The sequence below is a fragment of the Leuresthes tenuis genome, unplaced genomic scaffold (assembly GCF_036924035.1).
Source record: "Leuresthes tenuis unplaced genomic scaffold, fLeuTen1.0.hap1 SCAF_20, whole genome shotgun sequence".
In the NCBI taxonomy this organism is placed as follows: Eukaryota; Metazoa; Chordata; class Actinopteri; order Atheriniformes; family Atherinopsidae; genus Leuresthes; species Leuresthes tenuis.
In genome coordinates, this window is record NW_027325374.1 from 19167257 (window position 1) to 19195124 (window position 27868).

A 27868-nucleotide genomic window follows, 5' to 3' on the forward strand; every position below is an offset into this window, starting at 1 on the left:
TGTTGATCTTCAGTGATGGTAAAGTTCTGATTTAGAGATTAGTGATACAATATCACACCTTTTACACAATGTTTTCACAGCTCTGTTTATAGCAGTTAGTTTTAATTACACTGAATAACCCTATACTCAATAAGTGAGAGTATATAGTAAATAGACTCAACAGCTCACACTAGCACACAACAAATTGAGCTCAGACTCGCACACACAAACCTGATACTGGACTAGCCATTTTATTCTCAAACACTTACATTTCCCTGCAGTTGAGTCACAGACAATTGGTACCAATCTCTCTCTCAGGCCCAGTGTTGTTGCCAGTAATGTGTTGAACTGACCCTACGAGGGAAAACACGCTAATGCAGACAGGAAAGCTAAAATAACACGGCCAGCTCAAAGGTGTTCATGTTGTAATTCCTCTGTTAATTATGCATCACCTGAATCAGTTTGAGAGCTAACTTTCTAAATAATAAAACTAGATTTGTTAATGTTTATGCCCGAGGCACAAAACAGGAGATGGGCACAATTATTTATTGTGCAGATACTTCAAAATCTCTACTGAATATAGCTTCACTGAGTTTACAATTCACTAAAAAACACTCAACAATGAAGCTGCTCCTTTCACATTAAGCTCTATTTCTTCATACCAGTCCAGGTTGTTTTGTACTGAGTGGGATCTGCGAAGCTCCCAGAATTTGAATTCTTCCTTTCTTCCTCAATTCAAATAAGCTGTTTGAATATTTATGACGCAAAGATCTCAGCGAATGGACAGCTTTCCCCAGGAATTGACCTTGCTTTATTGAACACGTAGGCAAGCAAGTCATTCTTCTGTCTAACAAGCTAATTAGACTGACTGTCTGTCAGTCACACTTCTTTTTTTTTTTTTTTACTTTCTGACAGCTCCAAACCAAACATGAAAAATTAAGATAATACAATTCGTGATTTTAAAAAAAAGCAATTAACTGCAAGGCCATGAACATAATGACCACCGGCTTACCTGGAATTTTCTTTTTGGCTGATATAGACCTTTAAATCCCTCTCAGTCATTTTGTATGAAATTGGCAAGAGGAGTAGTCGTGACTTGAATTTCCACATGCTTTAAACCCACAAGTATTTAGCCTCATATTTATTATCCCACTCCCTTTGCTACATCATTGTCAAGAATTGTAAGGTGTTCCTGAGAAGCTATTATGTCTTTCATCACAGCACCTGGCTCAGTTTTTGATAGCCAGTTCCAGTGTTCAAAGAACTGAACTGATTTGTTGCACGCTGACTTAAAAACCCAAAAACCCACACAGTACCAAAAATTTAATTAAACATTCTGTAATTGCAGCAATAGTTGTGTCTGTGATTAGTCATGGTTGTGTGAGCACAAGTGTAAACGTGCACGAAAAGCAAATCCCTGCGGCAGAAGATGTGCTGCAAAGAGTCCTCAGTCAAGAGAGCTAAATCAATAACTGAAATTGAAACGCACAAATCCAAGTGGGGTGTACCAATGGGTCACTGTGTAAAGTAATTACAATCAGAAGGCATTGATTTGAAATCCGGTCAAACCAATATTTTATACACAGCAGAACACAGATATTATTTGAAATGTTAAATAGTTGGAATGGGGCCAGTACAAGGCTGGAAAAGCAACAGAGAAACAGCTTAAGGAACATGTTGCAACTGATTAGGTTAACCGACACCTGGTAAATAACATAACTAGGTATGACAGAACACCTTACAGAAGCAGAGTCTCTCAGAAGTAAAGATGGAAAGAGGCTACACAGAAAACAGCTAGGATTCTTTCGTTGAAATCACTTCATGAGCTCAGTAACACTACCAGTGAACACAGCTCAATGTGCCATCCACAAATGCAGGTTAAAGTTCTATCATGTAAAGAAGAAGCCATATGTGAACATGGTCCTTCTCCTGGACTGAGGCAAAGAGGAACATTGTTCTGTCGTCAGACCAGTGGAAATTTTGAATTCTTTTTGGAAATCATCAGCACGGGATTCTCTGGTCTAAAGAGGAGAGGGACAATCTTGTTAGCAGCACTCAGTTCAAAAGCCTGCATCTCTGATGGAATGGGGGTGCATTAGTGCCAATAGAATTGTCAACTTGCACATCTAGAAAGTCTCCATCAATGCTGAAATATGTACAAGTTTCAGAGCAACATATACTCCCACCCCATCCCGACAACGTCTTTCCATATTTCAGTCAGAGTGAAATGTGTATATGAAACCACACACTGCATCTGTGACAACAGCACGGCTTTGTAGAAGTACAGCCCAGGTGCTGGACCGGCACTGCCTGCAGTCCCGAGCATTTCAAACAGCAGCCCGACTTTTTGGGGGGGGGGGTTTTTGCTTTAATTGGGGATTTAAATAAAGTTTTGGGGTAGCAGGTATTGCATTGGAACATTTCTTCCATTTTATGAAGAATAATGTGGCTTGGCAGTTGATACTTTCTAAAAACATCGTCTCCTGGCATTTTTTCTGAATTTATATGAATGGAATAATCCCCTTTCTCCACACACTGTCTGTTGCCACCTGTGCCTCTTTTGGCAAGTACAAACTTTTAAGACATGTCATGTTTTGGCTGGAAGTAATGAAGCCAATGGCAGTCATTTTCTAAAAGCTTTTGAAATGAGTCTGCAGAGTTCTACAGAATAATCTCCTCCTAGAATTTTAGAATGTTGCCCTCCAAAGGTAAATGCCCATAAATATATACATTATGCAACAGGGCCAGCGACAAAAATCACTGTGTACAATTCAGGTGCCCAGTAGTAACTTTTTAACATCAAAACGAGGTTTGCGCTGGGCTCAAAGCCATTGTAAGTCTGGGCCTAAGAGTTCAGCTATTTGCAGTCATAGATCAGAACAGACTGAATGTTCTTTGGTGACTTTAATCAGAAATAATATGAAAAGAAATTTAATCAGGTTAGAAGCACTCGTATGTCAATTCACATCTCAGAGTGGAGTTTACTCTCCATAATTACAGTAATAAAGTGCTTTGCCTGTATGGTGTTAGTCTATCTTCTCTGTTCATATAATTGGTAAATGAAATTGTTCAAGATTTAAAACACTATCTAATGAAAAAAGCACACTTGACACAGATAACCCCGTCTCTTATCATTGATTGTATAAGTGAGAATGTCCTTTATTGGATTTATAAATGTGGCTGCTGCCACATTTGTGAAAGATGTCACTCTTCATTTCCAACCAGAAACCAGTTATTTTTGTCGCTGTGTGGAATTATTCGTTCGAGCGATTTATCTTCCAGATGTCAGCGTAAAACACGGGGCTGTACGTGTCAGCATTTCTGTGTGCTTGATGGCACTGACGTGACTTTTGACAATGTTTGAAGTTTGTAAAGTTGGCAGCTAGAGAGGCAAATTCAAACTAGGAATTAGGGATAACATATCCCTCCTGGCCTAAAACAATATTTTAAAAATCATTTAGTTTGGCAGCGTTGCAAGCCCAGCAGTTAGTGTGACCACAGGGTTTGATAAAAAGCAGCAGTGATTAAGATGCACAGGTTTCACAGAGCTGTTTCTCCAGGATAACTGAAAGGCTACTCAAGTTAAATTAAATGTAATGAGAGTCTTACTTCTGATTTTACTAGTTAAGCTTGGAAACTGATGCATTACTTACATTATAAATTTGGAATTGTTAGAGATTTGCTCAAACCAGAGCACAAAGTAATTAATGGAAAAACAGCCTCGCTCTGTTTGAAGCCTTTTCCGCATCAGACTTGATTGATTTCCATTTGTTTGATAAGTAGCAGCAATATCCTAATTCTAGCATAAAATTATTGTTTGCCTCATTGTTTGTGGATAAGAAGCACTTTAGGGAAAAATGTTTAATGTGTTTACAGCGGGAGGTCAATGCATCGTGGAGGCTGTTATCAGGTGTTGAAAGGCAGGTTCATTAAAGAATAAAACTGTTTACTGCTTGATGCCTTCAGCTTTATCTCCATATTGGTGCATGCACATGCAAAACATGTCTTGTACAATTACACAGTGATGGACTGACTAGATGAATTTCTTTAAAGAACTAAACAAACTGTGCAGCATAAATGGTGAACATATATTGTTTTTGTGTATAAATGTATGTGATGTGTGTGCATAAACCGTGGATTCATGTGCCACAGACATACACTCTATACTCTAAACAGAAACCTCTCTGGTTTAGCTTAAGGAACACGAAGAAGAGCTCAAGGCATTGACCTGGCAGAACAAGCCCAATCTACAAAGACCTCACTCTATGACGAACTGGACCCGAAGGATCCTCTGACAGTGTCCCAATGCCAGGCATCACAGGATGTCACTAAAGGGCCAGGTCCATGTCCTAACAAATATTACAGTGTAATATTCATCAGTGTATGTTGGGAACTTATTGGGGTGAATGAAGACGTGGAGATGTTCTGATAATCCATGTTTCAGATGGGAATCGCTAGCATAACAGGAGACAAAGGCCCAATCCCTGTCCCCCACTTTAGGCCTAATCTTCCATTTGGCCGAGGTAAGGTTCCCTGTTTCTTTTGGGGATCAAGGAGTAGTGGTCATCCAGCCATCTATATGGCATCCAAAGCCCAGTTGAAGTTAAAGGGCTAGATTACCACTTCTCTGAGATCCCTAAAAGAAAAGAGGGCCTGCAAAAGGGAGGGGTATGATCAAAGGGGGGAACAGGTAATCAGCATAAAACTTGTTTCTGAACATCTGTGTGTGCATGTTTTAAGATTATGGTGAAGTGACTCCAGTTCTATTCACTCCCACAAAAGCCCCCTACTGAAATAATGTAGTTTGAAAGTAAAATCTGTTGTCACACTACTTGTTTCCTATGTTTCCTGACAATGACAATGCTTACCGCGCATTTTGATTTACCAAAAAGTTCTGTAAATATGACACATAACAGATAGAAAGGCATTATAAGAATGCTTTCTAGCAAGCAGGAGGACCATCAACCATAAACAGATGAAGTTTCATTTATGTAAAATGTTATTTATGGTAATTGTAGTAATAATTGAATAAAATATAGAGCATGTGTAAGTAATGGTAATTTTTATCCTCTACCAGAAGCAGGATGTGTTCTTTTTAAATTACAGCTATGTGTCCTGTTGCTGGTGTTGTGTTCACTTTTGCAATCCCCAGTTTGCAAAAGAAATACCTCCTTGGCTTCTTTGAAGTTCTTCTTCACTAAGTAATCATGTATTTCACATCAGCTACAAACACCAAGAGCCTTAGTCTCTAATTACCCCATTTAGTGTTTTCAAGCTGATGAAAGAGATCTATTTTACATAGAAATCTGGGTTCAGCTTTAATAGTGATGTTGAACATGAATTTGTTGCTGTGTTTGGTGCTGAAAAAATCAGCCATTTAGTGGGTGCCTTTTACCTGACTTTGATAAGTGCCCTTATTTTTCAACTCCCGTCTGTCCACGAGGGGAAGGGAGCCTTCCTTCTTGAAGCACCAGCTTCCCCTTCAACAACACAAAAACGCAGCTGCATAATAACATGATCTGATCCTCAAAGAGGCTCTGAACACTTAATGGCTCTGAGAGCTGGAGATGGATGGCTGTCCTTTCTGTCCATCGAACCATTAGGGTTGATCCCAGTTAGAATGGTGGTCGAGGTAGGTTCATTCACAGCCACTACTGGCAGTTGGACTGAGCAAAATTAGTCAGCCGGAAATGACATACCACCAGATATACCAAAAATATAAATCGGGGAAGGGCAAGATTTCTTTGTAGGGATTAAAAAAAAAAGAGTTTAGTCACAACTCGTTCTCTGGTTCCAGCTAGTCTCGTGTGATGATTTGCACCATCACCTGCAGTACCCTGAAATCTTGGACCATTGGTCAGACAAAATGGCCAGTGGAGGTGTATTAGCGTTAGGCACAGTGAAAAAAGGAGTGTGTCAATGGGTGATGAGAGGAGCTTAAAGGAAGATGGAATGGGATAAATGACTACTGTGACATAATGGCCTGTCAGCAGAGGTATTGTCAGTGCTGAAAAGAGCGTAGAACATTAAGAGGTAATGGGACAGGACCGGCTGCTGTACACACCCAGACATACACAGCAGAGACATTGACGTATCCAAATAAATTCAAACACATGTTGTCCAAAACCAGCAAGAATTTCTTCCGGGACATGGTAAAAAGGTCAAACATTTATCATTTGTTCCAACTAGTCATCAGTTTATTCAGACTTGTGTTCCTGCTCTTACACAGGAGCAACATTTTATGTCTTCACGGCTCATTATTCCTCTCAGTTTTCCTCATATCAGACAGATTTGTCACTTATTACATTCTGCTCTCAGCTTCACCCTGTTGCTGCCTCCATGCAATTTTATTTCTGTTGTCTTCCTTAGCAAACAATAGAAACTCTCTTATTTCCCTAAATGCTTGGCAAAGAGCTTAGAATGTTGCAGAGTAGAAACAGTTTAGCCTGTTCCCTCATTTGTCATTTAGCAGGCATGCATCAGGAGAGCCGAATAATGCGTGCACGGAACATTAAGAATGTCTGCGCTGCAGCTGTGAAAAGGTGTTCATCCTGCCCATGGCACTCATTGGTTAATCATCCATTCTTCCAATGCTCATTGGACTGATTGACTGGCTGGAAAACACAGAAAACACGTAAACAGAAGAAGAGCTATTGTGCCATCAGCTGCACCGACAGATTCATTAAGAAGAAATGTTTTTACAGACATCTGAAAAGTTAAAAGAAGAAGCCAATTCACAGAGGCAACCGGAACTCAAGCCCGAAAACATGAATTTGCAGTGAATACTCTGGGTCCAATATGTTACATGCGGAACAGATAGGTACATAGAATATTAGCATATTAGAAAAAGCTCATTTATGGCCATACATACTGTCCATGGTCCCCAAGTTCTTTGGTAGGCTCCCTGTCGAGACTATGTCCTATGTCGTGTTTGATGATGGGGGTCGGGGGGGGAGTGTTTGCCCACTGTTTCTTAAGCTTTTGAGGAAGGTTTCATCAACAAAGAATGTCGATTAAAAAGTTGATGAAAGTTGATTTGCGCGAGCCACCACCTCATCTACCGTCTACATATCCGTGAGTTGGAGTAGTTGAAGCCAGGTACAGGTTTGGTTTCCTCTGAACTTTTATATTAGCCTCAGGAGTACAGCTTGACATGTTTGTTGGGGTTTAGTGCTCTTAACACTGAACTCAGTTTCAGAAGAGGAACTTCCAGCGTAGTCCAATTGCAAAACACTCTCAAACCTTCAGCTCACATTTGCAGCTGCGTGAGCAGCTGTTGTCAGAAAACGCTTTCTTTGGCCAAAAAAGCCGATAACACAAAGATTCTTGTTACCTGACCTTTTCCAGATGTTCCGCAGATAACAGCATTAGTGACTTAATTGATAAAAAGAGTATAATCTCATTTAACTTATTTTTTACTCAGTAGAAGGTTATTCAGTGCACGTACAATAGTTTCTACTGACCCTATGGCATTTCAGACAGCTCCAGGATTGAGATGGATAGTAAAGGGACCCACAGTATGCCTAAGGGTGTGTATCCCAGTGCAGTGCAACAATTTGTCTGCCTATAGTGGGCCGACGGCAAGTGGATTGGAAGTGTATATTCTTATCAGAGGGAATCGCAGACTTTAGATTATGATGAAGTGTTCCCTCGACTCTTCAAAGCTGTAGCTGTAGGGGCATCTGGAACTTGATTTCTCACCCTCTTATCTTTGCTTCTTCCTTCCACTCATTCCTTTATCTCGGCTTCTTTTTGCTGCCCTCATTGTTTGAGTTTTTTGTTATTATCTTTGTGCCTTTTTCTTGGTTCAAGGCAGGTATGTTTTTTCATTTGAAAAAAAAAAGCCTAAACCCAGAAGGTAAATGTATTCATTGAATGGATATTCTAGATGTACCTTTAACCATTATGGATCAGCAATTACTCAGAAAGGTACACTGCTAATGCCATTTTCCAGGATATGTAGTTGCTGAGATGATTAGCCACAACACTAGATTATAACAGAAGCATCTGAGAAGTAGTGGGAAGACACAAAAGGCACTGTCAAAAGGTTACTGGCAGCTGATTGGATGAAGCATCTATCTGTCACCACATTGATCATTGATTTATTTCATTAAATCAACATAGGGCGACCAGCTGAGCCAGTCAACCAACAGGATACTCCATTGTTTTCATACTTAAAACCCACCCCTGAATACCAGCACAGAACACCTGTTCCAGCGTTTTGACCACAAATAGATAGCTTGTTGCTTGTCCAGATCTTGGTCTTGTAAGTCTCACAGCAATCCAGCTGGATCCAATGAATGTTTCGAGGATTGTGTTGTCCCCTTCAGAACTGATGGTAACAAAATACTGCCTGTCCATATTGTCAAGCTTGGACAAAGTTGCCGAGAAAGTTCCTTTTGTCATTTCCGGAACTTATTATGCTTCTTTCTCCTTCTTCTTTCCCCCTATATGAGTAACTATTACATTCTGAGATGGCATATATACATATGTATAAAAAATAGTCACCTGGGTCCTTCTGTTGAAGAGTGCACCCAGCGGGGTTAACCACTGGCTTCCAGAAGCATCTGAGCAGAACATGGCGTCTTGAGATAAGCTGTGGCTGTATCCTTACATTAACATGACAGGTTTATCCTTTTTTTTTTTTTTTTGATTGAGAACAATTTAGGCTCAACTCTACAGCTGTGGAAAAGTGATCAAATTTGATGTCTGTTTACATGGCAACAAGCAGGGATTAAAAAGTTCATATGTCATGTGGGCCGCTCAGTACCTGATTGAGCATGCACGCCATGCATGAAGTACAGTTCCACCCTGGCCCCTTTGCCTCACGTCATTCCCCTTCTCTCCTCGCTCTTTATCCAAAAGTTCAAGCAATTGCAGATGCAGGTGCCTAAACCGCTGTGGATACAATTTATTCCCTGTTGTTTACACCTAATTTGTTGTTTCATTTTTGTTTGTGTGATTTTATTAGATTTTTTTTCATCTTATGTATTTGTGATGATCACTTGTGAATTAGGATGCTTAAAAAACCTTGTGGTATGTGGCAGTGAACAACGAGTCAAACAATTCAAACTTTATTTCACCACAGCTTCTAGAGTTTTGGGACTGAATAGAGTTTTTGGGACAGAATTGGGGATGACTATAGGTTTACCTCAAGGACTTCTTAGCATTTTAGGCTTTCCATTCCCGACACTGCAATGGAATTACAATCTTTGAGACTAAAGACATGTAAATATGGTAGCCATATTTACGTACAATGTTGGGGTCAACATTGTACGAAGTCGAGCTTCTCAAAATCAGACTAACACACCCAGATAGTCCAGTTGGGGTTCCAATCTGTTGCATGTATATGCTCAACTAAAATCAGATAGAAAAGAATAACCTCAAAGGAGAGCAACAGTAAAGTGTAAGTGCATATTAGTGCAGCCAAACTCCCGATAAGGCTGCTCCCATGCACATATTTTTCTTTTTCTTCTGACATACTGCTGAGCACATCAGAAGTTGGGATTGAAAATCAGACCATTAGGACTACATGCCAATTTACAGTTGCTTAAAGCTTTTTTCGACTGACGCTCTGCTCTAATAAAAATCCTGATTTTATAACTGCGGCTTTATCTGACAAAATCCCAAAACTATCTGTGCTGTGAATTTGGCTATAGTTACATATATGATGATCTACCCAAGGGAAAGTTAAAGGCAGCAGAATGTCTTGAACATTTTGTCACCCAGTCTACAGATATGGACGCAGTTCGGTCAGTTACAGTGTTGTTTTTTTGATTATTTAACTGCACAGCCAGTCTGATTTTCAGTCTGAAACATTACATGACCAAGTAATTCCAGTACATGTCTGTCTATTCATGTGACCACACGAGGTTCAGACAGGCAAGTATATGTTGCCAGGCTCAACCTAACAAGATTGATCTCATTTGTCAGAGAAAAGCAGCACACGATTAAGCTGACATGTTCGGTTGCCGTGAGATTAATGGGAAAGTGTGTCAGAAAAAAGGCTTAAACCCACCTGGATATCTCTCCTGTACATCACAGTCATGACTCTCTGATGTTATATCAGGATATCTCAGCATTTGACCCACCCACACCTGTCCTCAAGCCTGACAGCCAGTAATCAGTGTGGAGAGGTGTCGTGACAGCGTGAAATGCAAAACAACCTTAGACCTGCCTTCACGCACACAGCCAAACACGCCCAAACCTCCCAAACACACAAACGCACTCATAGATGCATCGCTCTCAGTGACCTTTTCACTTTCAGTCTGAATGAAGAGTACTTAAAATATACGTGACAGGCATAATAAAATAGACAAACAGAACATAAGGGGAGAGATGCTGCTCAGGTTGTGCAGAGTGCTCAGAGAGGGAAAAGAAGCAGGCTCAAAGCAATGGTCACAACTATGGAAATCCCTCATAATACAGCTTTACGGTTTTAATCCCCTAAGCAGTTGCAGTTGAGAAGCCGAGGCTTCCAAAGTGTAAAATTACCATAACATCAACATAAAATCTCAAGCAAACAATTCTCAGGAGCTTACAGTAAAAAATATATATGTATATGTAATTTCTTGTTGCTACACTCATGAATACTTTAATAGTTTGGCAAAGTATTCTGATATAGATATATATCATATATTCTGATATATGTTACATGGGCTGTCTGTGCAGGATAGAATATTTCATCCATCAAAACCTGACAGTAGACAGTAAGTGAAAGAAGGCAATTAATGCTCTTGACTGGAAACCCTCTCAGACCTGCAGACCTTGTTGTGGACCGAAATGAAAAAGCCCACAGGATTTCTTTTCAGTCCATCCATCCAGTATCTTTTGTACCCAGAATACGGAGTGGCTCAGCGGTTTTCCAACATTTTTAAATGTATCCCTTCTCTTTCCTAAAGTGCTCTTTTTGCTATGTGACAGGGAAAACATAGGACACAAACTATCAATCATCTGCTCATGTTTTTCTCTCCGCAGAGGGCTTGGCTGTAGGGGTCGGTTTCGGAGCCATAGGAAAGACTAGCTGTGCTACCTTTGAAAGTGCCAGGTAAGGCCAATATCAAAAGCTCAGACGCACTCACAGAACTTCTGCTTATTCAAAACGCCCCCTTTGTGAGAATTTTATACTTAATTGGTTGATTTATCTGGCAATTTTAGGGATTGAATATGGAAGAAAAACATACAGTGTAACAATAGTCTCAATAAAAAGTTGAAATGGACAGGTTTGGTTGAAGTTTAAAGGTGTTTTTGATTACTTTCGTGTGTTACTGGCCACTGTGAGAATATGGTGGTTTTCTAATGAGGGTTTAACGTTGTAGCTTGCGTGCTGTTGACATCTTGTGGTTGGATCAGGGTACTGTCAGTACAGATCTGACTCAAAGACTGATCTTATGAGCAAGCAGTTGATCATGGATTCTAAATGGCGCTACACGTTTCTACAAGGTGGTGCGCTGAATAGTGAAACAAAATGAAAGCGTTTCTAATGTGTTTTAGATTAATTTCATAAAGATTTCTCACTCTGCTGCTGTACTCACAAAGATAAAACACCATTTGGGTGCTAAGCAGACATTATGTTGAAAGATCAACTTCAGCAGTTATTAATCCCCCTAAAAGCTCATCTTGCCATTTAAAAAAAACAAAAAAAAGTTTAAAATGGTTTTGTTATGACTCCACACCCTTTCACTCATTCATGAATGGAAATCTATGAATGTGCTGATCTGGTTTTCACCATCAGCAGCTCGCGACGAGCTGCTTGCAAGCTTCTCATCTCAAAATGACTGCACAGCTCCTCCCAGCATGCGATCAGAATCGGTTCCTCTGATCGTCTGTGTAGAATTACAGGCAGTCTGACCTCGTTTTTCTGACACTATAGGTTGTGCTCCTCAGATTCAGCAAAGATCTGTTGCTGTGTTGAGTTCTGCTGACATCGAGTGGTTGTAAGTTAGTACTGCAACGTTACAGTTTGTTCGCAGGTTCTGTCTGTCAAAAAAAAAAGAAAAGAAAAAAGGTGATTTGTTTTATAATAAGGCTCGTTATGGTCTGCATGTCCCTGCGTTGTGGTGAATAATCTCTAAAGAGTTCAATATTCAGCGTAACACCACCAGGCCACTGAACTCAGCCCAGCTTGGAGACAGAGTAAAAACACGGAAGGCTAACAGCACTAGCTGCTAGCTTAACTTGAAGTCTGAACAATGGCCAAAAAAGACAGAAAAGTCAGCAATTAAGCATAGTTTGGTTCAAACTCAATAAAGAACGATACTGGAAGTAGATTTGTTAGTGACCGAATAGGGTTCTTGCATTGTTGCTCCCTGACAATGAATTTATTTCAGATTATAACCGTTTCAGTTCTCCATACTAAATCACTTGAGAAAACACCTGCAAAACTATTAAAGGGTCCTTAAACCGATGAAGCTGCCATCGTACTTAAAATTCTCTCTGGTTTCTTTGCTTGTTCGGGTCAGGGAGGAAAACTCCACCCTTACACACCAACTGATGCATTCAACTTTTTGTGTTCCTTCAGAAACTTGGCCATCGGTATTGGCATCCAGAATTTCCCAGAAGGCTTGGCAGTGAGCCTGCCACTGCGGGGTTCAGGGGTCTCAACATGGACGGCGTTCTGGTAGGGATTCCAAACAGCTCAGTGGAACGCCTGGTCTGAGAACGCATACTTAAAGTTTGAATTGTTCCCCTTCAGGTACGGCCAGCTCAGCGGCATGGTCGAACCCATTGCCGGCCTGCTGGGTGCCCTCGCTGTTGTTGTGGCAGAACCTCTGCTGCCGTACGCGTTGGCGTTCGCTGCTGGGGCCATGGTCTACGTGGTGGTGGATGACATCATACCTGAGGCTCAACTCAGGTAAGAGGGAGGCCTTTCAGTTGGAGTCTTTAAAATCCTTCCTCCACTGATCTAATGTTTCTTTGCTCCAACCTGGTGTCTTCAGTGGCAACGGGAGGCTGGCATCCTGGACCTCCATCTTGGGCTTCGTCGTGATGATGTCACTAGACGTGGGCCTTGGCTGATGTCGCCGTGTCAGCAGCGGCGGGGACTTCAGTGGCCATTAAAAGCGACGCCAACCTCAAGTTTTAAAAAGGGGACCAAGTGAAGTGTTTCGTTGTGAAACAGTTTGTTGGAATGAATGCTACTTGAAGTTCACCTGATTACAGAAACACTAAACTTTAAAAAAAAAAAAAGACCATACTTGAATAATTATCTTTTCCATGCGGCTAGCAGTCATTTTCTACGAGCAGCTGAATCTTTCCCCGAAATTTCAGATGAATTTTGATACATTTCAGGATTATAATTCTGATCCCAGACAAGTGGATGTTTTGTTGAAATGGATTTTTTTCGGAACCCTATATATATATATATATATATATATATATATATATATAACACAACTCAAATTAAGAGTAATAAAAGCTAAATTAATGCTTTTTTTTTTCCTTTTTATCATCATTGTGATTCATTTGATCATTTAAGGGACTTCTAAGAAGGGATTACGTCTTGCTCTCTGCATTCCTGCGTTTTACTGTAAAGCTTATTTCCGCGTGATGGCATAAAAATTTCCAAAGAGCCATTCTTTACGCTCAACTTTCTGTTTTTGTGTCCGCCCCAGAGTTGTAACGTCATTGCAGATGTCGAACTTTATCTTCCGCTATGACAGAACTGAGGGGAAACTATTGGGGCGTTTGGCTTCCACGTGCAGTGCCTTCTCCTTTCAGGGCTCCGTCCGGCTCCTGCCTCCTGCAGGTCAAGTCTGAGGAATCACGTGTTTCTGTCCCGTGTGTAACTGTTGACATAAGTTTAGCCAAATCAGAATAACATGTGAAGTATTTATATCATTAAACAACCAAGTGAATTTCAGCTGTTTATCTGTCTGCCTTTGTTAATGGTTATCCACAACAAATCCTGCCAAGCTTTAAATTCACATGCGATTCCAGGAGAACACATGAATGAAACCGGCTGTTTATTCACACATTTAATCCTTTGACTGAACATCAGTCTGAGCAGAAAAGCACATGAAGGGACAGAAGCCACTTTAAGACAAATGTTGAAAAAGCTGGAACTGAGATAAAAATGTCATAAAACAACAGAGACGCTTGCTTTCTTTACAGAACAGTGACAGGGACTGGTTTATATTGCAGGAAGTTTAGGAGGCTTGTTGGCATTTCCAGCTGGTCGATACGGTGGATCTTGTTGATCTGTTTGAGGTATCTGCGCACAGCAAGTCGGCACTGTGAGGTCAAGGCTTTGGGATTTCCTGGAGGTGACAAGAGGGGGAAAAAAAAACAGTTATTAAGGGGATGTGCTGGAGTTGAAGGGGGGAGCTGAACTGGGGGGGGGGGGGGGGGCATCAAGCTCCCGAAAAAATGTGCTAATTACGGATCCTCTGGGAAGTGGGATGTGTGCAGGATAAATTGAGGATGGTCCATAGCAGCTGCAACAAAAGGTCACGCTGGGAAGGAAAATTGATAAATAACTCCATCAAACAGTTCTAACTTCATGTTTCTAATGCAGGCCATTTTTAAACTGACCCAGCTGCATGTCTGCATGTGTCTGACTATGGTAACACTGTCATATTAATAATAACACTTCTCTAACTATAGTACTGTGAAGAAGTCTGGATCCACCCCTCCTTTCTTTATATTTAGCTTCCAAAGAGCCAGACCTTCTTTAAAGTGGTCGACACAGAAGGTCTCTCTGTGTTCCTGATGGTGTTGGCTGCCTTTTCACTTCTTTCCAGTCCAGTTCTTTAACCAGACCACTTTCAGAGGAATGTTTGCTTTTTCCTTTTCTTTTTTTGTCGAGCCATTTAACACGGAGGTACGAATCCTTCATGCACAGAACTCGACACCCTTAGCAAAGTACCAATTTTAAAATGTATCTTTAGGCACTTTGTAACCAGCTGACTGTCACAAAGACGCGTCGTGTTCCCGTTTCTTTACCCGCATCTATGAAACATTCCAAAGACAACACAGTTTGACAGACATAAGAACTATTTTTGTTCCATCAAGTTTATTCCCAAACATTGGCGTATCTCAGCAAGGTGTGCAGAGTGAAATTTGAGAGGAAACTGCATAAATCGATGTCATATGCCAAATGACACAAGAAAAGGATTGAAAATCAGTGGCAGCAGGTCTTATGGAGGGATGAATCCTCCCCAGAGCCCGGACCTCAACATTACATCCTGACAGAGAATGGAACAAAAGGCAGCCGACATCCAAAGAAGAGCTTTGGGATGTCCTTCAAGAAGCCTGAAGAACTATTCCTGAATACTACTTAAAGAAATGACAGAAAGCTTGTCTGAAGGTTCAGGCTGTGTTGAAGAATAAAGGAGCTCAGACAAAAGACAGACACTCAAGCTTGTTAGAATTGGGAACAGTATTTTCATTTATGTTTGGACATGTTTCAGTAAATCACACCTATTTCCTGTTTTCTCAGACATGTATATGAAGAACTGAGGGGTGGCTTAAGACCTTTGCACAGTACTCTTGGCTTTTATGGAATCCAGGTAGCATCCCATTGGGCAGCGTTTTTAAATTTGAAACGTGTCCCTGCTTCAACACACTAGGCTTAAGTTAATTGGTCACTGGCAGGCTTGCGCAAACCTTGGGGACAAACTATTGTGGGGAACCATTTAGTTTTGAATCAGATGTGCTGCTCAAGGGTGAACGGCTATTCTGAATGCGTAAAACATGCAGGATCAGGGGTGTGGGGTGTAATAACTGAAAGGACCAATCAGTAAAGAGTCTTTTCAGTACCTCTCTCGCGCAGAAGCAGCTCTACAGCCTCGTTCTGCTTTGTGGACTTCTCGATGATCAGCGTGGGGAGGTATACGTTCGCTCCAAAGTCGATCAGCAGCTGGATGTACTCCACGCCGCAGCCGTGCCTGAGGCACATCTCCAGCACAGTTTTGGGCTGCTTGACAGAACTCAGCAGCTTTGGGTCTGTGCAGTTGTAATCCGGGTCAGCACCGAAGAGGAGAAGCAGTTTGAAGCACTCCATGTGTCCATAAACAGCAGCCAGGTACAGCGGCCCGCTGGACACCCTGGCACTGGAGGTCCAGAGCAGGACCTTGGAGCGGGAGTTCACCTCTGCGCCATGTATCAGCAGTTGCCTCAGTATCTCCGCATCACCCTCCCGTGCTGCTGTGAGGACGGGGGAGCAGTTATTGGACGAGCTTCCATTGGGGTTGGCACCGGCTCTGAGGAGAGTTAAGACACAGTCCAGGTATTTCCCACGAACAGCAGTGAACAGAGGCGTCTGCGCCTTGACATCCACGCAGTCTACAAGCGCACCGTGGGCTAGCAGAACCTGCAGGCAGCTGAGGTGACCTTTAGACACAGCGGCGTGCAGGGGCGTGCCTGCAATGCCCCAGCCCCCTCTGCAGTTGATGACTTTCTTGTAGATCTCTTGACAGAGCATCTCGTCCAGACACCTGTCATTGTTTTGTGACACTGCCTGTCTGAGCTGGCAAATTTCAAAATGGCTTTCTTCTTCCTCAGAAGTCCTTAACTGGAGCATAGAACCTGCTGGAAAACCAGAACAAAGCCAGAGAACCGTTGACAAGATTTTCAACATACCACTTCAACTTTAGATTCACTAACAACTGTCATTTCTTCTTTATGCTGCAAAATGATTTCCCCTTTTAGGATCAATAAAGTGTTATTCGATTCAATTCCTGCAAAATACTTCATACCAAACATCAATGAAAATAGTTCAAATATAACTCTTGATAACGTATGACCTTAAAGTTATATCAGATTACTCACTCAGGAATAAAAGAAGTCTTCCAGAAAATTCGGCAATCAAGTAACCAATAAACAACCATATCATTGGAAAAAAATACAAATGTTCCAAGTGTTAGATTCTTCTAAGTGTCATTGAGTAGGATGAATAATACTGAAAAACGTGGTTTTACTTCATTTCGGTGCGCTGCATTCATGCCGAATTGTGTTCCTTATTTCACAGTAGTTACCCATCACATGCTCAGACAGTTCGCTACTGCAACTACAGAACGTGAGGTATAGCAGCTAATACGCGGATCATAACAATAACAACGCCGCTCCTATTCAGCTACAGCAACCGTCGACACGTACAATTAGATGTAACACTTCAAAATTTACATCGACATAAAATTATTTACTTTTGAATGAGCTGTGTCAACAAAGAAGAGGCTATTCGATTTGTTGTTTTCTATTAACATTACCTTTGATGTGTCACCATCGGCTGCCTTCTTCTTCTCTGCGTTTCCTCCGCTTCCTTGTTTTGTTTATGGGAAGGGTCAATGCTGCCCTCTGGTGTTCAGTAGCCGCTATAGCGAATGAGCCGGGAGCACGTGCAAGAACATAAAATGTCTAATCATAAACTGAACTTCGTTGTGGTGACTTGTTTGATTAATAATGTTTTGCTAAATTAATCAAAACACTTTTATCAACCGATACATTAAGAATAACAATGTCAGTAATTTAAATGTACTCATATTGAGGGTTCAAAACCGTTAGCATGTCAAAATTTAAAAACAACAGAAGTGTGGAATTTCAAATATATGCTGTGTTCATAGTATTATTCATAGTATGTTTGCATACTAACAGGCTAGGTTAAAATGAGAATTGTTCTAAATATATATCCTATATAAATAGGATTAGTATGTCAGCAATTTCCTCATAAGCACTTTAGCACATAGCATTAACACAGAGCGGTTCTTTTTCAGGTTCACAGAGTTGTTAGCATAGCAGTAAACTTTTAAGAAGGTGAACGCGTATATGTTTAGCATGTAAAAGTTCCACTTAGATATTATGTATAGAAAAAAAACCTCATCTATCCTCCTTTTTTATTCCAACATGAATAAAGGGGATAGCAGAGTTATTGACCCAATCTTTTAAGATGACACTCAGCACAGTGAAGGAGGTGTAGAGAAAATGGTTCAATACTTTAAGTTGTAGTATTGGTTCTCCAGTCATTGAAATCAAATCAGTTAGCTGCCTCTTGCTGAACCTTCTGCTCTTGAAGGCAAAAGTGCCTAATGAAAAATAAAATGGATAATAGTTTCTATAGTAACGGACAAACAATTCAAAGCCTTATCACTGCCTTCAGCTTTATCTGTTCCCCAGGCAACCCAGACGGCATCCTCTCTTTTGAGAACTTCGGTCTATTCTTTGCACGTGCGTCACAAACCCTTTGTCTGACTGGTGATGAGGTCTCTGTGTTAGCGCTGGAACAACAGAATGTGAACACAGTTCAGCAGCCCGATACCCAGAAGATGCTTATTCATTTAACAATAGTCATCAAAAATGTGCTCCCAGCGAGCACTGATACGATAACTCCTGTTTGTACTCGGTGTCTTGTTTCTGCCAGCACCCTCGGTTGTGTGCTTCCTTTAGTGAGTTTGTCTGTTTCCTTTAAGTGCCAGGGGTTTTACAACATGTTAATGAGCAGTGCTGGCCTCCTCTGTCCACTCTGCTTCTATGGCCGTTGCTGAGAGACACGCTAGAAGTCACCCAGACGCTCACTGAAAGCAGAGAAGAGGCCTTTAAAACAATGATCCAACCATAACTCATGTGTGTCTGCACGGTGAGGGAAGGAGGTGTAAGTGGAGAAAAGTGTGAGCCCGAGTAGAAGGAGCTGAGTAGGGTTTAAGATAAGGCAGTAAGACACAGACAGTAAGGGGGTGGTCTTGTGGCAGTGGCAAGAAAAAGATGATTAGAATCCACCCGTTCAGTGCAGCACTTGGAGGGTATTGATTTCCACATTGGTGTTGATCCTTAGAAGAATATGACTGTGTCTCTGCAAGATGACAGGTACAACTGCATCACACAAATGGGCAACACTCTGGAGTCTTTGTGTGGTTTTGATCACCACGTCGCAAGGTGAGAAATTTAACTTTGTACTCAGTCAAAACTAAATAAAATCGGAATGCATTGTTTCGGAAAATGTTGGTTTTGCATCATTCAGAGAGGCGAAGGTTCAAAGAATTTACAAATACAGCAGCGGTGTGGAAAAAAGCTGCGTAAACGCCTGAAACTCCTCCAGCCGAGGCTTACATTTCTTTATATTTTCCGTTGCGTTTGAATTTTCAGGTGTTATGGTTGTGTGTGCAGCAGGTAACATATCAGAAACCCACTTACTCAGAGGCGGTCAGCCTGCTCCCAGACAGTATTTCAAAGGTGTTCCATTGGAAGATGGCAGGTTGCAGTTTAAAACTTCTCTTTCTTCTTTAAAATTAGTTCAAATTATTGTCACGTTGGAAAATTCTTCTCCGGCCTGGTATCTAAAGATGGCATTAGGATGCATTCATATGTGCATGAACATCAAAATGTCATCTTTTGCCTTCTGCAGGGATGCAGACCCCTATTTGATTCGAGTTCAGGATATTTTGGTTTCAGTGAACTAAAAGGTGGTCTGCCAGTATTCATCTGGCAGCTTTTGCTCTTGGCAAAGTTTAATCTTGCCATTTTCTGCAGTTTTGTCGGCTGGTTCTCCTTTTGGACACCATCCACAGAGAACAGCTTCATGCAATGTCCTTGGCACTGTCTGAGCATCACTGAAACGCCAGTTTTCAACTGCCAAGTCAGACACACATAATCATTTGTTTTACCATAAAGAAGTGTGCATGTCATCATTTTTTATTTTTTTTTTTGGAGAACGGCCTCTGCATCTTCTCTTAATCATATCGTGGCTCTTTCTGTTCATCCGAACCACTGCTGCAGTCATGTTTGACTTTTGCTCCACTGAAACTCTTCCTGTCCATACCTCCAACTTGACGAAGTCGCACAGTCTTGCTTCTAGCTTTTCAAAACAATTTCTACCATGTGGAGTCATAGAGCACAACCCAATTCCAGAGTGTGGAGGGTTCTTTTGTAACAGTATTTGACAGAGAACAGTATTTGTAACAGTATAGTATGTAACATTGACTGCATTTGTATCTTAACCTTTTACCAAAACATATTCTTTTGAGAGTTAGAGAAAATAGTCTGAACTTAAAGCCATAATCTATTTATAACTGTAACATCAGAGTGTTTTGATGAACAAGCAAAAATAACAACTATAGTGATGGTCTCCAAATATTTCCAGATATGACTGGATTTGTTGACAAAGCCACTGTTCAATTTCCAGAGTATATATAGAGTCCAGTACCCTTTAATTCTGAATTAATACAATTATTGTAGTTGCTGGTTTTAATCACATGTACATTTGTAGTTCATGTTTGCACCTCTTCACTGCAACCACCTTTAAAGGGGAGAGCTGTGCTGGCAACAATACATTTATACTGAGCAAGCTTCTGGCTGAAAATGAAATAGGTTACAATGTAATTGGCTGAAGATGACGTAACTTTGTATATACTTTGTAGATCATTAATTTTAAATAAAAAAAGCTATTGCTTCAGCTACTTTTAACATTTCAGATTTATATTGTAGATAGTTACATTTACAGTAAATCTAGAAAGTATTCAAATGAATAAGAATCCAATAGAATAACAGTCAAAGCAGGCAATCCCTACTTTTAAACTTTTAAAATTCTACGATTAGTACATTTTACGAAATGTTTTTCTGTTTAGTTTGTGGGTATGCGTTTGGCTTTTTATAGCAAATCATTTCATTTTATGTATTTTACTTTTACCCAAATTAAAGATGGGAACATTTCCTCCAGCACATGTTTTAAAAAAGCAATAAAAAAATGATTTGAAGATACCGAATCGTATTGGACATGGTACCCTAATATTTGACTTTTCTCGGGGGATTAAGCAAGCACAAAGCACTGCAGAGCAGGAGTTTCAGGAAAAAGCAAACTTCAAAACAAGACTCTAAACAAGATGAGGAAAGTGGCAGAAACTGGACCAGCAGGAATGAAACACATGTGCAGACAATGATCAAGGAAATCCAAGTAGAATATGTACTAAGGGAAACTAATGTTCGATTTTTGCCTTATAGGGGATATTCCCTGTCCAAAAGGAAGTCGGATCGACCTGGCCAGCCAGCAATGCTATTGGCTCTCTGACATAGCATCATCGTGGTTTGAGGCGCAGGTCTCATGCAGAGAGACTTGGGGAGGAGATTTAGCATCTGCTGAGAGCCAAGAGCTACTGAATTTCATCCACTCCTCTTTTTCAGAGTGAGTTTACCAAAAAATATCTATCTATGTTAAATCTTGCTTTCGTCTTAGAGGTCTGAAACAGATATACTGTCACATTTCTAATTTTGTTCAGAGAAACCACTGTGTGGGTATGGCTGCGTGGACTAGGTGGAGAAGGACCTGACCAATTTGGGTTAATGGAACCACAAAACCACCAGAGAGACAGTGCAAGTCAGGGGCTGTGCCCTCAGATGGCTTTGGGTACACCAGGAAGGTGGAGGAGGGTTCAGTGTGCTGGGCGACACAGCTTCATCTGTAAAAATCAGCTCATTGGTAAGTTTACTCCTGAACATCAGGAACCCAGACATGAACCCGGAAGGAGGGAGCAATAAGGCAGGTTGTCAGGTGGAGTGTAGAGACACAAAACCAGAGAGAAAGGATAGAATAAAGTTATGAAAACAAGGCAAGAAATCAGAACAAGTACAAAGGAGACAGAACAAACCAGGCTGGAATGATCTAAATATAAAAGACTGAATCTTGGGAACTGTTAGGTCTGTATCACAGAGCTGAATGTTGAAGTAAATCAGATAAACTGATCAGAGACGTGGGAGGAGGTGAGGTGGGTGTGATAAGAGACTGGATAGAGCATGGACTTATTAGCTGAGGGCATCTGGTGGGTGGATGGGTGACGCGTGAAAGATAAGTTCAACCGAAACTGTAATTCAATTACTTTTGATTTCTTCTAAAGTGTAGATATTGTAATTGGAAATGTGCCCTCTCCAATGACTTGATTTTTATTTTGTTTATTCGTCTTCTTGCAGACTCTTTACCATCTGTAGACAATTACCTTACTGGGTTGCTTCTAATGACTGGTGTCTACACTGAGACTCGCATACATCCACTTCCCAGTGCACCAGACATCGGACAACGCACAGTGGAGGTTAGTCATGTGTCAGGCAACAATACCAGAGATCTTAAGGCTTTGTCATGACATTACTATTCTTGAATTTAACATCATTATTGGTCAGTTAGAAATTATCAAAAGCAAATTAGTATTCTAAAACATTACCCGAGTTGTGCCCTAACAGGTATCTTTTCAACAACCAAAATTATTATTCATATTATAAATTAAAAGCCTTAACTCACCCAATAAGAAAAAGTTTGTTGGATTTAACATAATCTGAAATGATATGCATTCTGAGTCAGTTGCAACATCTAGCTCCTAAACTAAACTGTGAGTCCAAACTAGCATCACATTACATTTCAGAAATGCATGAAATAGCTAGCTTAATGTATTCGATAAATGGTTGAGATACTTAGCCAAAGCCAACAAAATAAACTGTTTAGTTTGTTGGCTAATATGGGTACTGAAAAGCTAAACCGAATCAATAAACAGTTGATATTTGCTTAACACATTGAGCCAATGTAAAAAGCTCAAAGTAAGAAATACTTTTTTTTTTTCCAAGAATGAATTTAGAAATGGTGAGAATAGTGTGCTTAAAGTAAAAGATAAATAATTGAAGAACCTAGCTGAAATTAATGCATAAATAGTCAAAATTGCTAGCTAGCCAAAAATATTGGATAAGTAATTAAGATAGTTAGCTTAAGATGTCTGGTCAGCAATGAAAAGTTATATTGCAAAGACGAATGCTTGAAATATTTTTGGTAATTTTTGGTGAATTGTTCAAGTTTAATGTTGATTTGTTAAAGTGGCTAATTTGGCTAAGTGCTTGAAACCTAAATGCCTGAAAGAGATAAATTGTCACAACCGGTGGAGAGAGGACCCAGATGCAGATTTAAAGGAATAAACTTGATTTATTAAATAACAGAACAAAAAGCGCTGCCGAGCCGGATAACAAGTTATCTCGACTGTGGGAAAGAATAAAACGAGACTATGGCTGTGGAAAAACGAGAGGCAAAAACCTGACCTGACAAAACCTGAAGAACATGAAAGTCATGGCATAAAGTGAGGAAAGGAGAGGTGTGGATTTTTGCACAGAACTGAGGGAACCTGGAAACTCAAGTACTGTGGGGAGGTGATTGGGGATGAAGTGCAGCTGTGAAAACAAAGACAGGTGACTTGAATGAACCTAATGACGTGACAAGGAAAAAACATGGCAAAAAACATGAGTACAAATAAACTTAAAAACTTAAAACAAAATCCAAGACAAAAAAAAAAAAACAAGACATGACATAAACGTATTTAATTCATTTAGCCAATGGTAAAATGAGTAAAAGTAGTAGATAAATCGCTGGGATAATGAGTTAATGGTTTAAACGATGAAAAGATGGCTCAATTAAATCTATTTGATTTTGGTATAATCTACACAGGTGCTGCTTTTCCCAGGCATGTGGTTCAGTCATGCAGGTCAGTTGGTATCAGTAGAACTTGTGGTGCACCCCAGCCCCGTGTTCTCTCTGGCACGTGTCCAGATCCTTCGACCCTACTGCAGGCCCACCCACCACTTGGTACCTCCAGGTAGGGATCAACTCTTCCCACTGATGTTACTGTAAGCGAGATACTGTGCAGTTGGTAATAATACCTTCCTTACTTGTCAGGTTGCAGCTCTCTCCTTAATCCATACAGCTGCTGCTCCACTGTACCACTCTGTAACACCACAGGGGGCTGCAGCATGGGCCAATACTGGTGCCATCTGCTGGAAGGCTGTGTGCCCACCACCAGACCATGCAGCACTTATGACAGTGCAGCTGGAGGCCGCAGCTTCACTCTACCTCCGAGATACTCAGCATTTCCTCCCTTCTACCATTTGGTAGCAGACCTGCCCCTGAGGATAAACCCAAGCTCTGAACTGAAAACTTTTAGTGTGAGTTGACTTTTATTCCACCAAAACCTCTTTAGGAGCCATTGTTGACCTAATGCTATAATTCCAAAAAATTTCTTTTTTTTTTCTGCAACAGGTGATTCTTCCAGAGCGAGCAATTATGGTCTACCCTGATGATGTTGTGGCTGTGCAACACACTCTTGACTCTGGGACATTTCTGCACTGCCTTGATAGTGATGCCTCACTAAACTCTCCTTGGCGCCAAAGTTACCTGTCCCTTAGGGGGGCAGAGTGGGGAGGCTGGTGGGAGGGAGGTCTTACTTTAGCGCCTCAAGAAAGCAATTGGGTGGATGAGGCGGTGTGTGATCTGAGAATCCTATATGTTGACAACCTTCACAGGGCAACTGAACATGAAGACATCTTTGACTATACTCACACAGAGACAACCACAGTTCCTGATATTAGGCCCCAGACTGCAGGTAACATTCAGAGACCTAAATTCAGACTTCATATCATCCACCCCATTCCAGATGAAAAGAACCAGATTCATGTCCAAATCAATGTCCCAACTCTTATTGTTGTCAAGGCCCAGTTTGGGCAAAAAGCCAGGAGCTCATGGTCAGCCCCAGTGCTACGGACTGGCGTCCCCTTTCATCAGTCTTGCCCTGAAGAGGTGGATCAGTCTGCACCTGACTGTAAAACTCAGTCCCATAACGACTGGTTTTCTTCTGTGGCTCTTGTATTGCCATTATCAGGGGTTCAGACACTCAACATCAGTGTGATGGATGCAGACAGCTTTCAGAGTGTGAGTGTGGAGGTTCATGGCTACGAGCCAGTGATAGGGCTTACTGTAGAGCCACGGAAATGCCTAAGGATTCTCATACACACATCACAGGTAAGAGCAGAAATAAATCATCTGACCCTGCATTTTTATTTACCAAGCTAGTGTAAATTAGAACGTGGCAGTTCACGCGTGTCAGTCAACCCATTTGTTTTAGACTTAAATTTCTTGGTATTTGAGCACTCATGGCATTGAAAGGTTGGCATTTGCAGTTATCAGTTATTAAGTGCTTTAAAGTTTGACAATTCTTTCAGAATTTTCTATGCATCTGCTTGAATATGACCCAAATCAGTCTAAAAGGTAGATAAAGAGAACCAAATCAAACAAACAGAATTAAAATGATATAGTTGATCATTTATTTATCAAGAGAAATGAGCATCTGGGAATGGCTGCAGCCTCTGCCATGACCCTAAACAGAATGTAGCAGGTGTGGAAGATGGATGAATGGATGGATAGATGGGAGGCAAATTAGCCAGTTTTATTTGTTTGTGGCAGGAAAAAGTTAACTAGGAATCACTCAGATAGTTATTAGATATTTTAAAAAAGCAGATTATTGATGAGGTGAGTCCAAGTTCCCAGTTTAAACTCCAGGAGGAAGGATTTGTCAAGGTCTGCAAAAGATAGCTTTTTGTGCCACAATCACAGGAGAATTCTTTGGACTTCAGAACTTTGGACTTTAAACAACAGCTAATTGAAAAAAGGCGAACTTGATGATGGGATTGATTTCTGACTGAAAAGATAGGGGGAATCCAGGATGACCCCTAGGTTGTGAATTTCATGAGATGGTGAGATGAAACAGCTGTCGACATGTCACAGGAGGTCTCCCAACTTCTGGAGCAACGCCTTGGGGGCCACAACCAAGAGCTCTGTCTTATTGCTGTTGAGTTTGAGCATGTTAACTGTCATCCAGGTTTTTATGTCTTGAAGAAAGTTGACCAGAGACTGTAGAGATCTGGGTTGATGGTGAGGTGCTGAGATACAGCTAAGTGTCATTAGCGTAGCAATGAAAGTTGAGGCTTTGTTGATGAATGATCTGACTCAGGGGGAACATGTAGATTGTGAAAAGTAGGGATTGAACATGAAACCTTGAGAAACTCCTTGTTTGACTATGGCAGGAGATTGAGAGGAACCATTTATACTGACAAACTGTGTTCGGTTAGAGAGTTAGGACAGAAATTAAGAGAGGACTGTACCAGTGATGCCAAGCTCGTTGGATAGGCATTTGAGGAGGATGGAATGGGAAACTGTGTCAAAAGCTGTAGAGAGGTCCAGAAGGATGATTATACGAATGTAACTGGAGTCTGTGGCCATAAGGAGTGTCGTTGGTGATCTTGATTAGAACGGTTTCAACCGTGTCGTGGGCATGGGGCCCAGGGAGCAGGAAGAGGATTTGGTGACCGATCTAGATATAAGTGGAGCATCCACTTAAAAGAATGAAGAGAGAGAGCGCTGAGGAAGGAGGGTTGGGGGTCTGTCCAGTGTGTGGGGCACATGAAAAGGAGAAAGGGTGAGCGTCAGTAGTTGATGGGTCTCCACCTTCGCCTGGAAGAAATCCAGGAACTTAGAGCAGAGGTCAGTGTCAGTGTCCATCCCAGTTTGTTAGGTAGCAAGAAGCTGGAGCAGACGGTTGATGGTGGAGAGTGTTTCGGAATAGTTTTGCTGTGAGGTAATCAGGGTAAATAAGTAGTCGGTCTTAGTCCTCCTCATAAGACTTCACATGGTCTGCAAAGGCCAGACAGTGGACTGTGGACATTGGCGACATCTGATGGTAGTAGACTGGCACTGTGGTCATCACTGCTGAATGTTTGTTATTCATACTTACTATTCAGTACCTCAGGGTAAAATGTGTTTTTCGTGTGTTCTACATGTCATTCAAGAGGACCATACACTTCATGTTCAACCTGTGAGGCTGCTGGACTAACATTTTGAGGATGAATAAGACCAAAATAGAGCTTTTCCTTTTACAGCTATTAGGTTTGTCGTAAGAAAAACCCTACATCCTTGTGTAAGAACCACCCTTTACCATCTGAGACACATGGTGAGGGCAGTATCATGGTTTGGACCTGGGCCATCTTGGCCAGGACAGCTTTTCATTATGAATGGAACAATGATTTTAAAACTATAGCAGTTAGTCTATGAACTCAATATCAAGAAAAAGGGGGTAATGGAGCAAGACAAGTAAAACTGATGTACAGTGTGATTAAAAGCAACTGGATGCAAATGGTTTTCTGAAGCACAAAGGAGTCAAACCAGAGACCGAAATCAAATGTTCACATACTTATGATATATGATATTTGATATTAGATACAATATTGGGCTTTTTCCTCAATAAGTAAATGATTAAGTATAACTTTTTTCTCAATTGTTCAATTTGGCTCTCTTCATCTACTCTCAGGATCTGATTTAATATATTTGCACAGAAATATAGAGTACTGGTTTACCAGTAGTTTGTCAAATAATGTGAATTTATGAGCATCAAATCACCTTTCAGTTTTATGATAGGATATGTCTTTACAATAGCACGCTCCTTATGTTTTACGCCATAGTTATTCAAAGCCAAGGTGGAGAGTGGTTCTTCAGTAAAATTCACTTGGGTGATTGACAGTCTGGAGAAGTTTGCCTATGAAGGGGAATCTTACAGTGTAATGTTCAAGCAACCTGCTGAGTATCAGCTCCGGGTAAGCAGTTTTGTCTTAATGATGTAACATTTATGAAGGACTGTATTTATTATCACTATGTGTTTTATATTAAGGTTTCATATGCATGTTGATGTGCTACCTTATTTAGATTCCCTATGTTTGATGCTTGCCATGTGCAGAAAACAAAATTCTTTAAAAAGGTAATGCTCTCCTAACCTTTTCCCAGGTGACAGCATCGAACCCGGTGAGCTCGCAGAGTCAGCAGATTCTGCTGACCGCAGATGAAGTGACACCACAGGGTCAGCCAGAGTTTATGTCTGTCTGGGACGTTGTAGCTGTAGATGCTCCACACCTCTTCGCCATAAAAGTCAATGTGGATATCTCTCTTCCTGTTACATTTAAGTAAGGCCCTTAAGTAAGGTCTGTTACTTGTCAATAAATATGTCTTAAATATGTTTTTGTCATAAATACCCATTAGAATAGAATAGAAAAGAAAAGAAAAATACTATTTATCCCCCTGTGGGGGACAATTTTTTCTTTTTACATTTTTTTAACA

At 40.9% G+C, this 27868-nt stretch overlaps 3 protein-coding genes across 4 annotated transcripts in view; 2 read left to right on the forward strand and 1 right to left on the reverse strand.

The window, feature by feature from the left end:
- Window positions 1-13840, forward strand: part of LOC140278227 (zinc transporter ZIP11-like) — a 139957-nt gene extending 126117 nt beyond the window's left edge. Inside the window, exons 7-10 of the mRNA XM_072373181.1 lie at window positions 10957-11026; window positions 12500-12598; window positions 12674-12832; window positions 12918-13840. Of these exons, the coding sequence (XP_072229282.1) occupies window positions 10957-11026; window positions 12500-12598; window positions 12674-12832; window positions 12918-12996 (407 nt within the window). The 3' untranslated portion in view covers window positions 12997-13840. The remainder of the gene's footprint in view (window positions 1-10956; window positions 11027-12499; window positions 12599-12673; window positions 12833-12917) is intronic.
- A 102-nt stretch (window positions 13841-13942) lies between these two features.
- LOC140278229 (ankyrin repeat and SOCS box protein 12-like) lies at window positions 13943-17241 on the reverse strand. 2 transcript variants are annotated; one of them, XM_072373182.1, is made up of 3 exons: window positions 17187-17241; window positions 15739-16509; window positions 13943-14237 (listed from the first exon to the last, which is right to left on the reverse strand). In XM_072373182.1, exons 2-3 carry the CDS (start codon window positions 16499-16501, stop codon window positions 14086-14088), a joined length of 915 nt encoding a protein of 304 aa, XP_072229283.1. In that variant the 5' UTR covers window positions 16502-16509; window positions 17187-17241; the 3' UTR covers window positions 13943-14085. The 2 variants fall into 2 exon arrangements, with proteins under 2 accessions (XP_072229283.1, XP_072229284.1); XM_072373183.1 differs by having other exon boundaries at window positions 15739-16506; window positions 17187-17237.
- A 1395-nt stretch (window positions 17242-18636) lies between these two features.
- pkd1b (polycystic kidney disease 1b) overlaps window positions 18637-27868 on the forward strand; it is a 37285-nt gene continuing 28053 nt past the window's right edge. The window contains exons 1-9 of the mRNA XM_072373951.1: window positions 18637-18846; window positions 20908-21088; window positions 21183-21382; window positions 21871-21989; window positions 23381-23528; window positions 23609-23874; window positions 23969-24727; window positions 27220-27351; window positions 27569-27714. Of these exons, the coding sequence (XP_072230052.1) occupies window positions 18771-18846; window positions 20908-21088; window positions 21183-21382; window positions 21871-21989; window positions 23381-23528; window positions 23609-23874; window positions 23969-24727; window positions 27220-27351; window positions 27569-27714 (2027 nt within the window). The 5' untranslated portion in view covers window positions 18637-18770. The remainder of the gene's footprint in view (window positions 18847-20907; window positions 21089-21182; window positions 21383-21870; window positions 21990-23380; window positions 23529-23608; window positions 23875-23968; window positions 24728-27219; window positions 27352-27568; window positions 27715-27868) is intronic.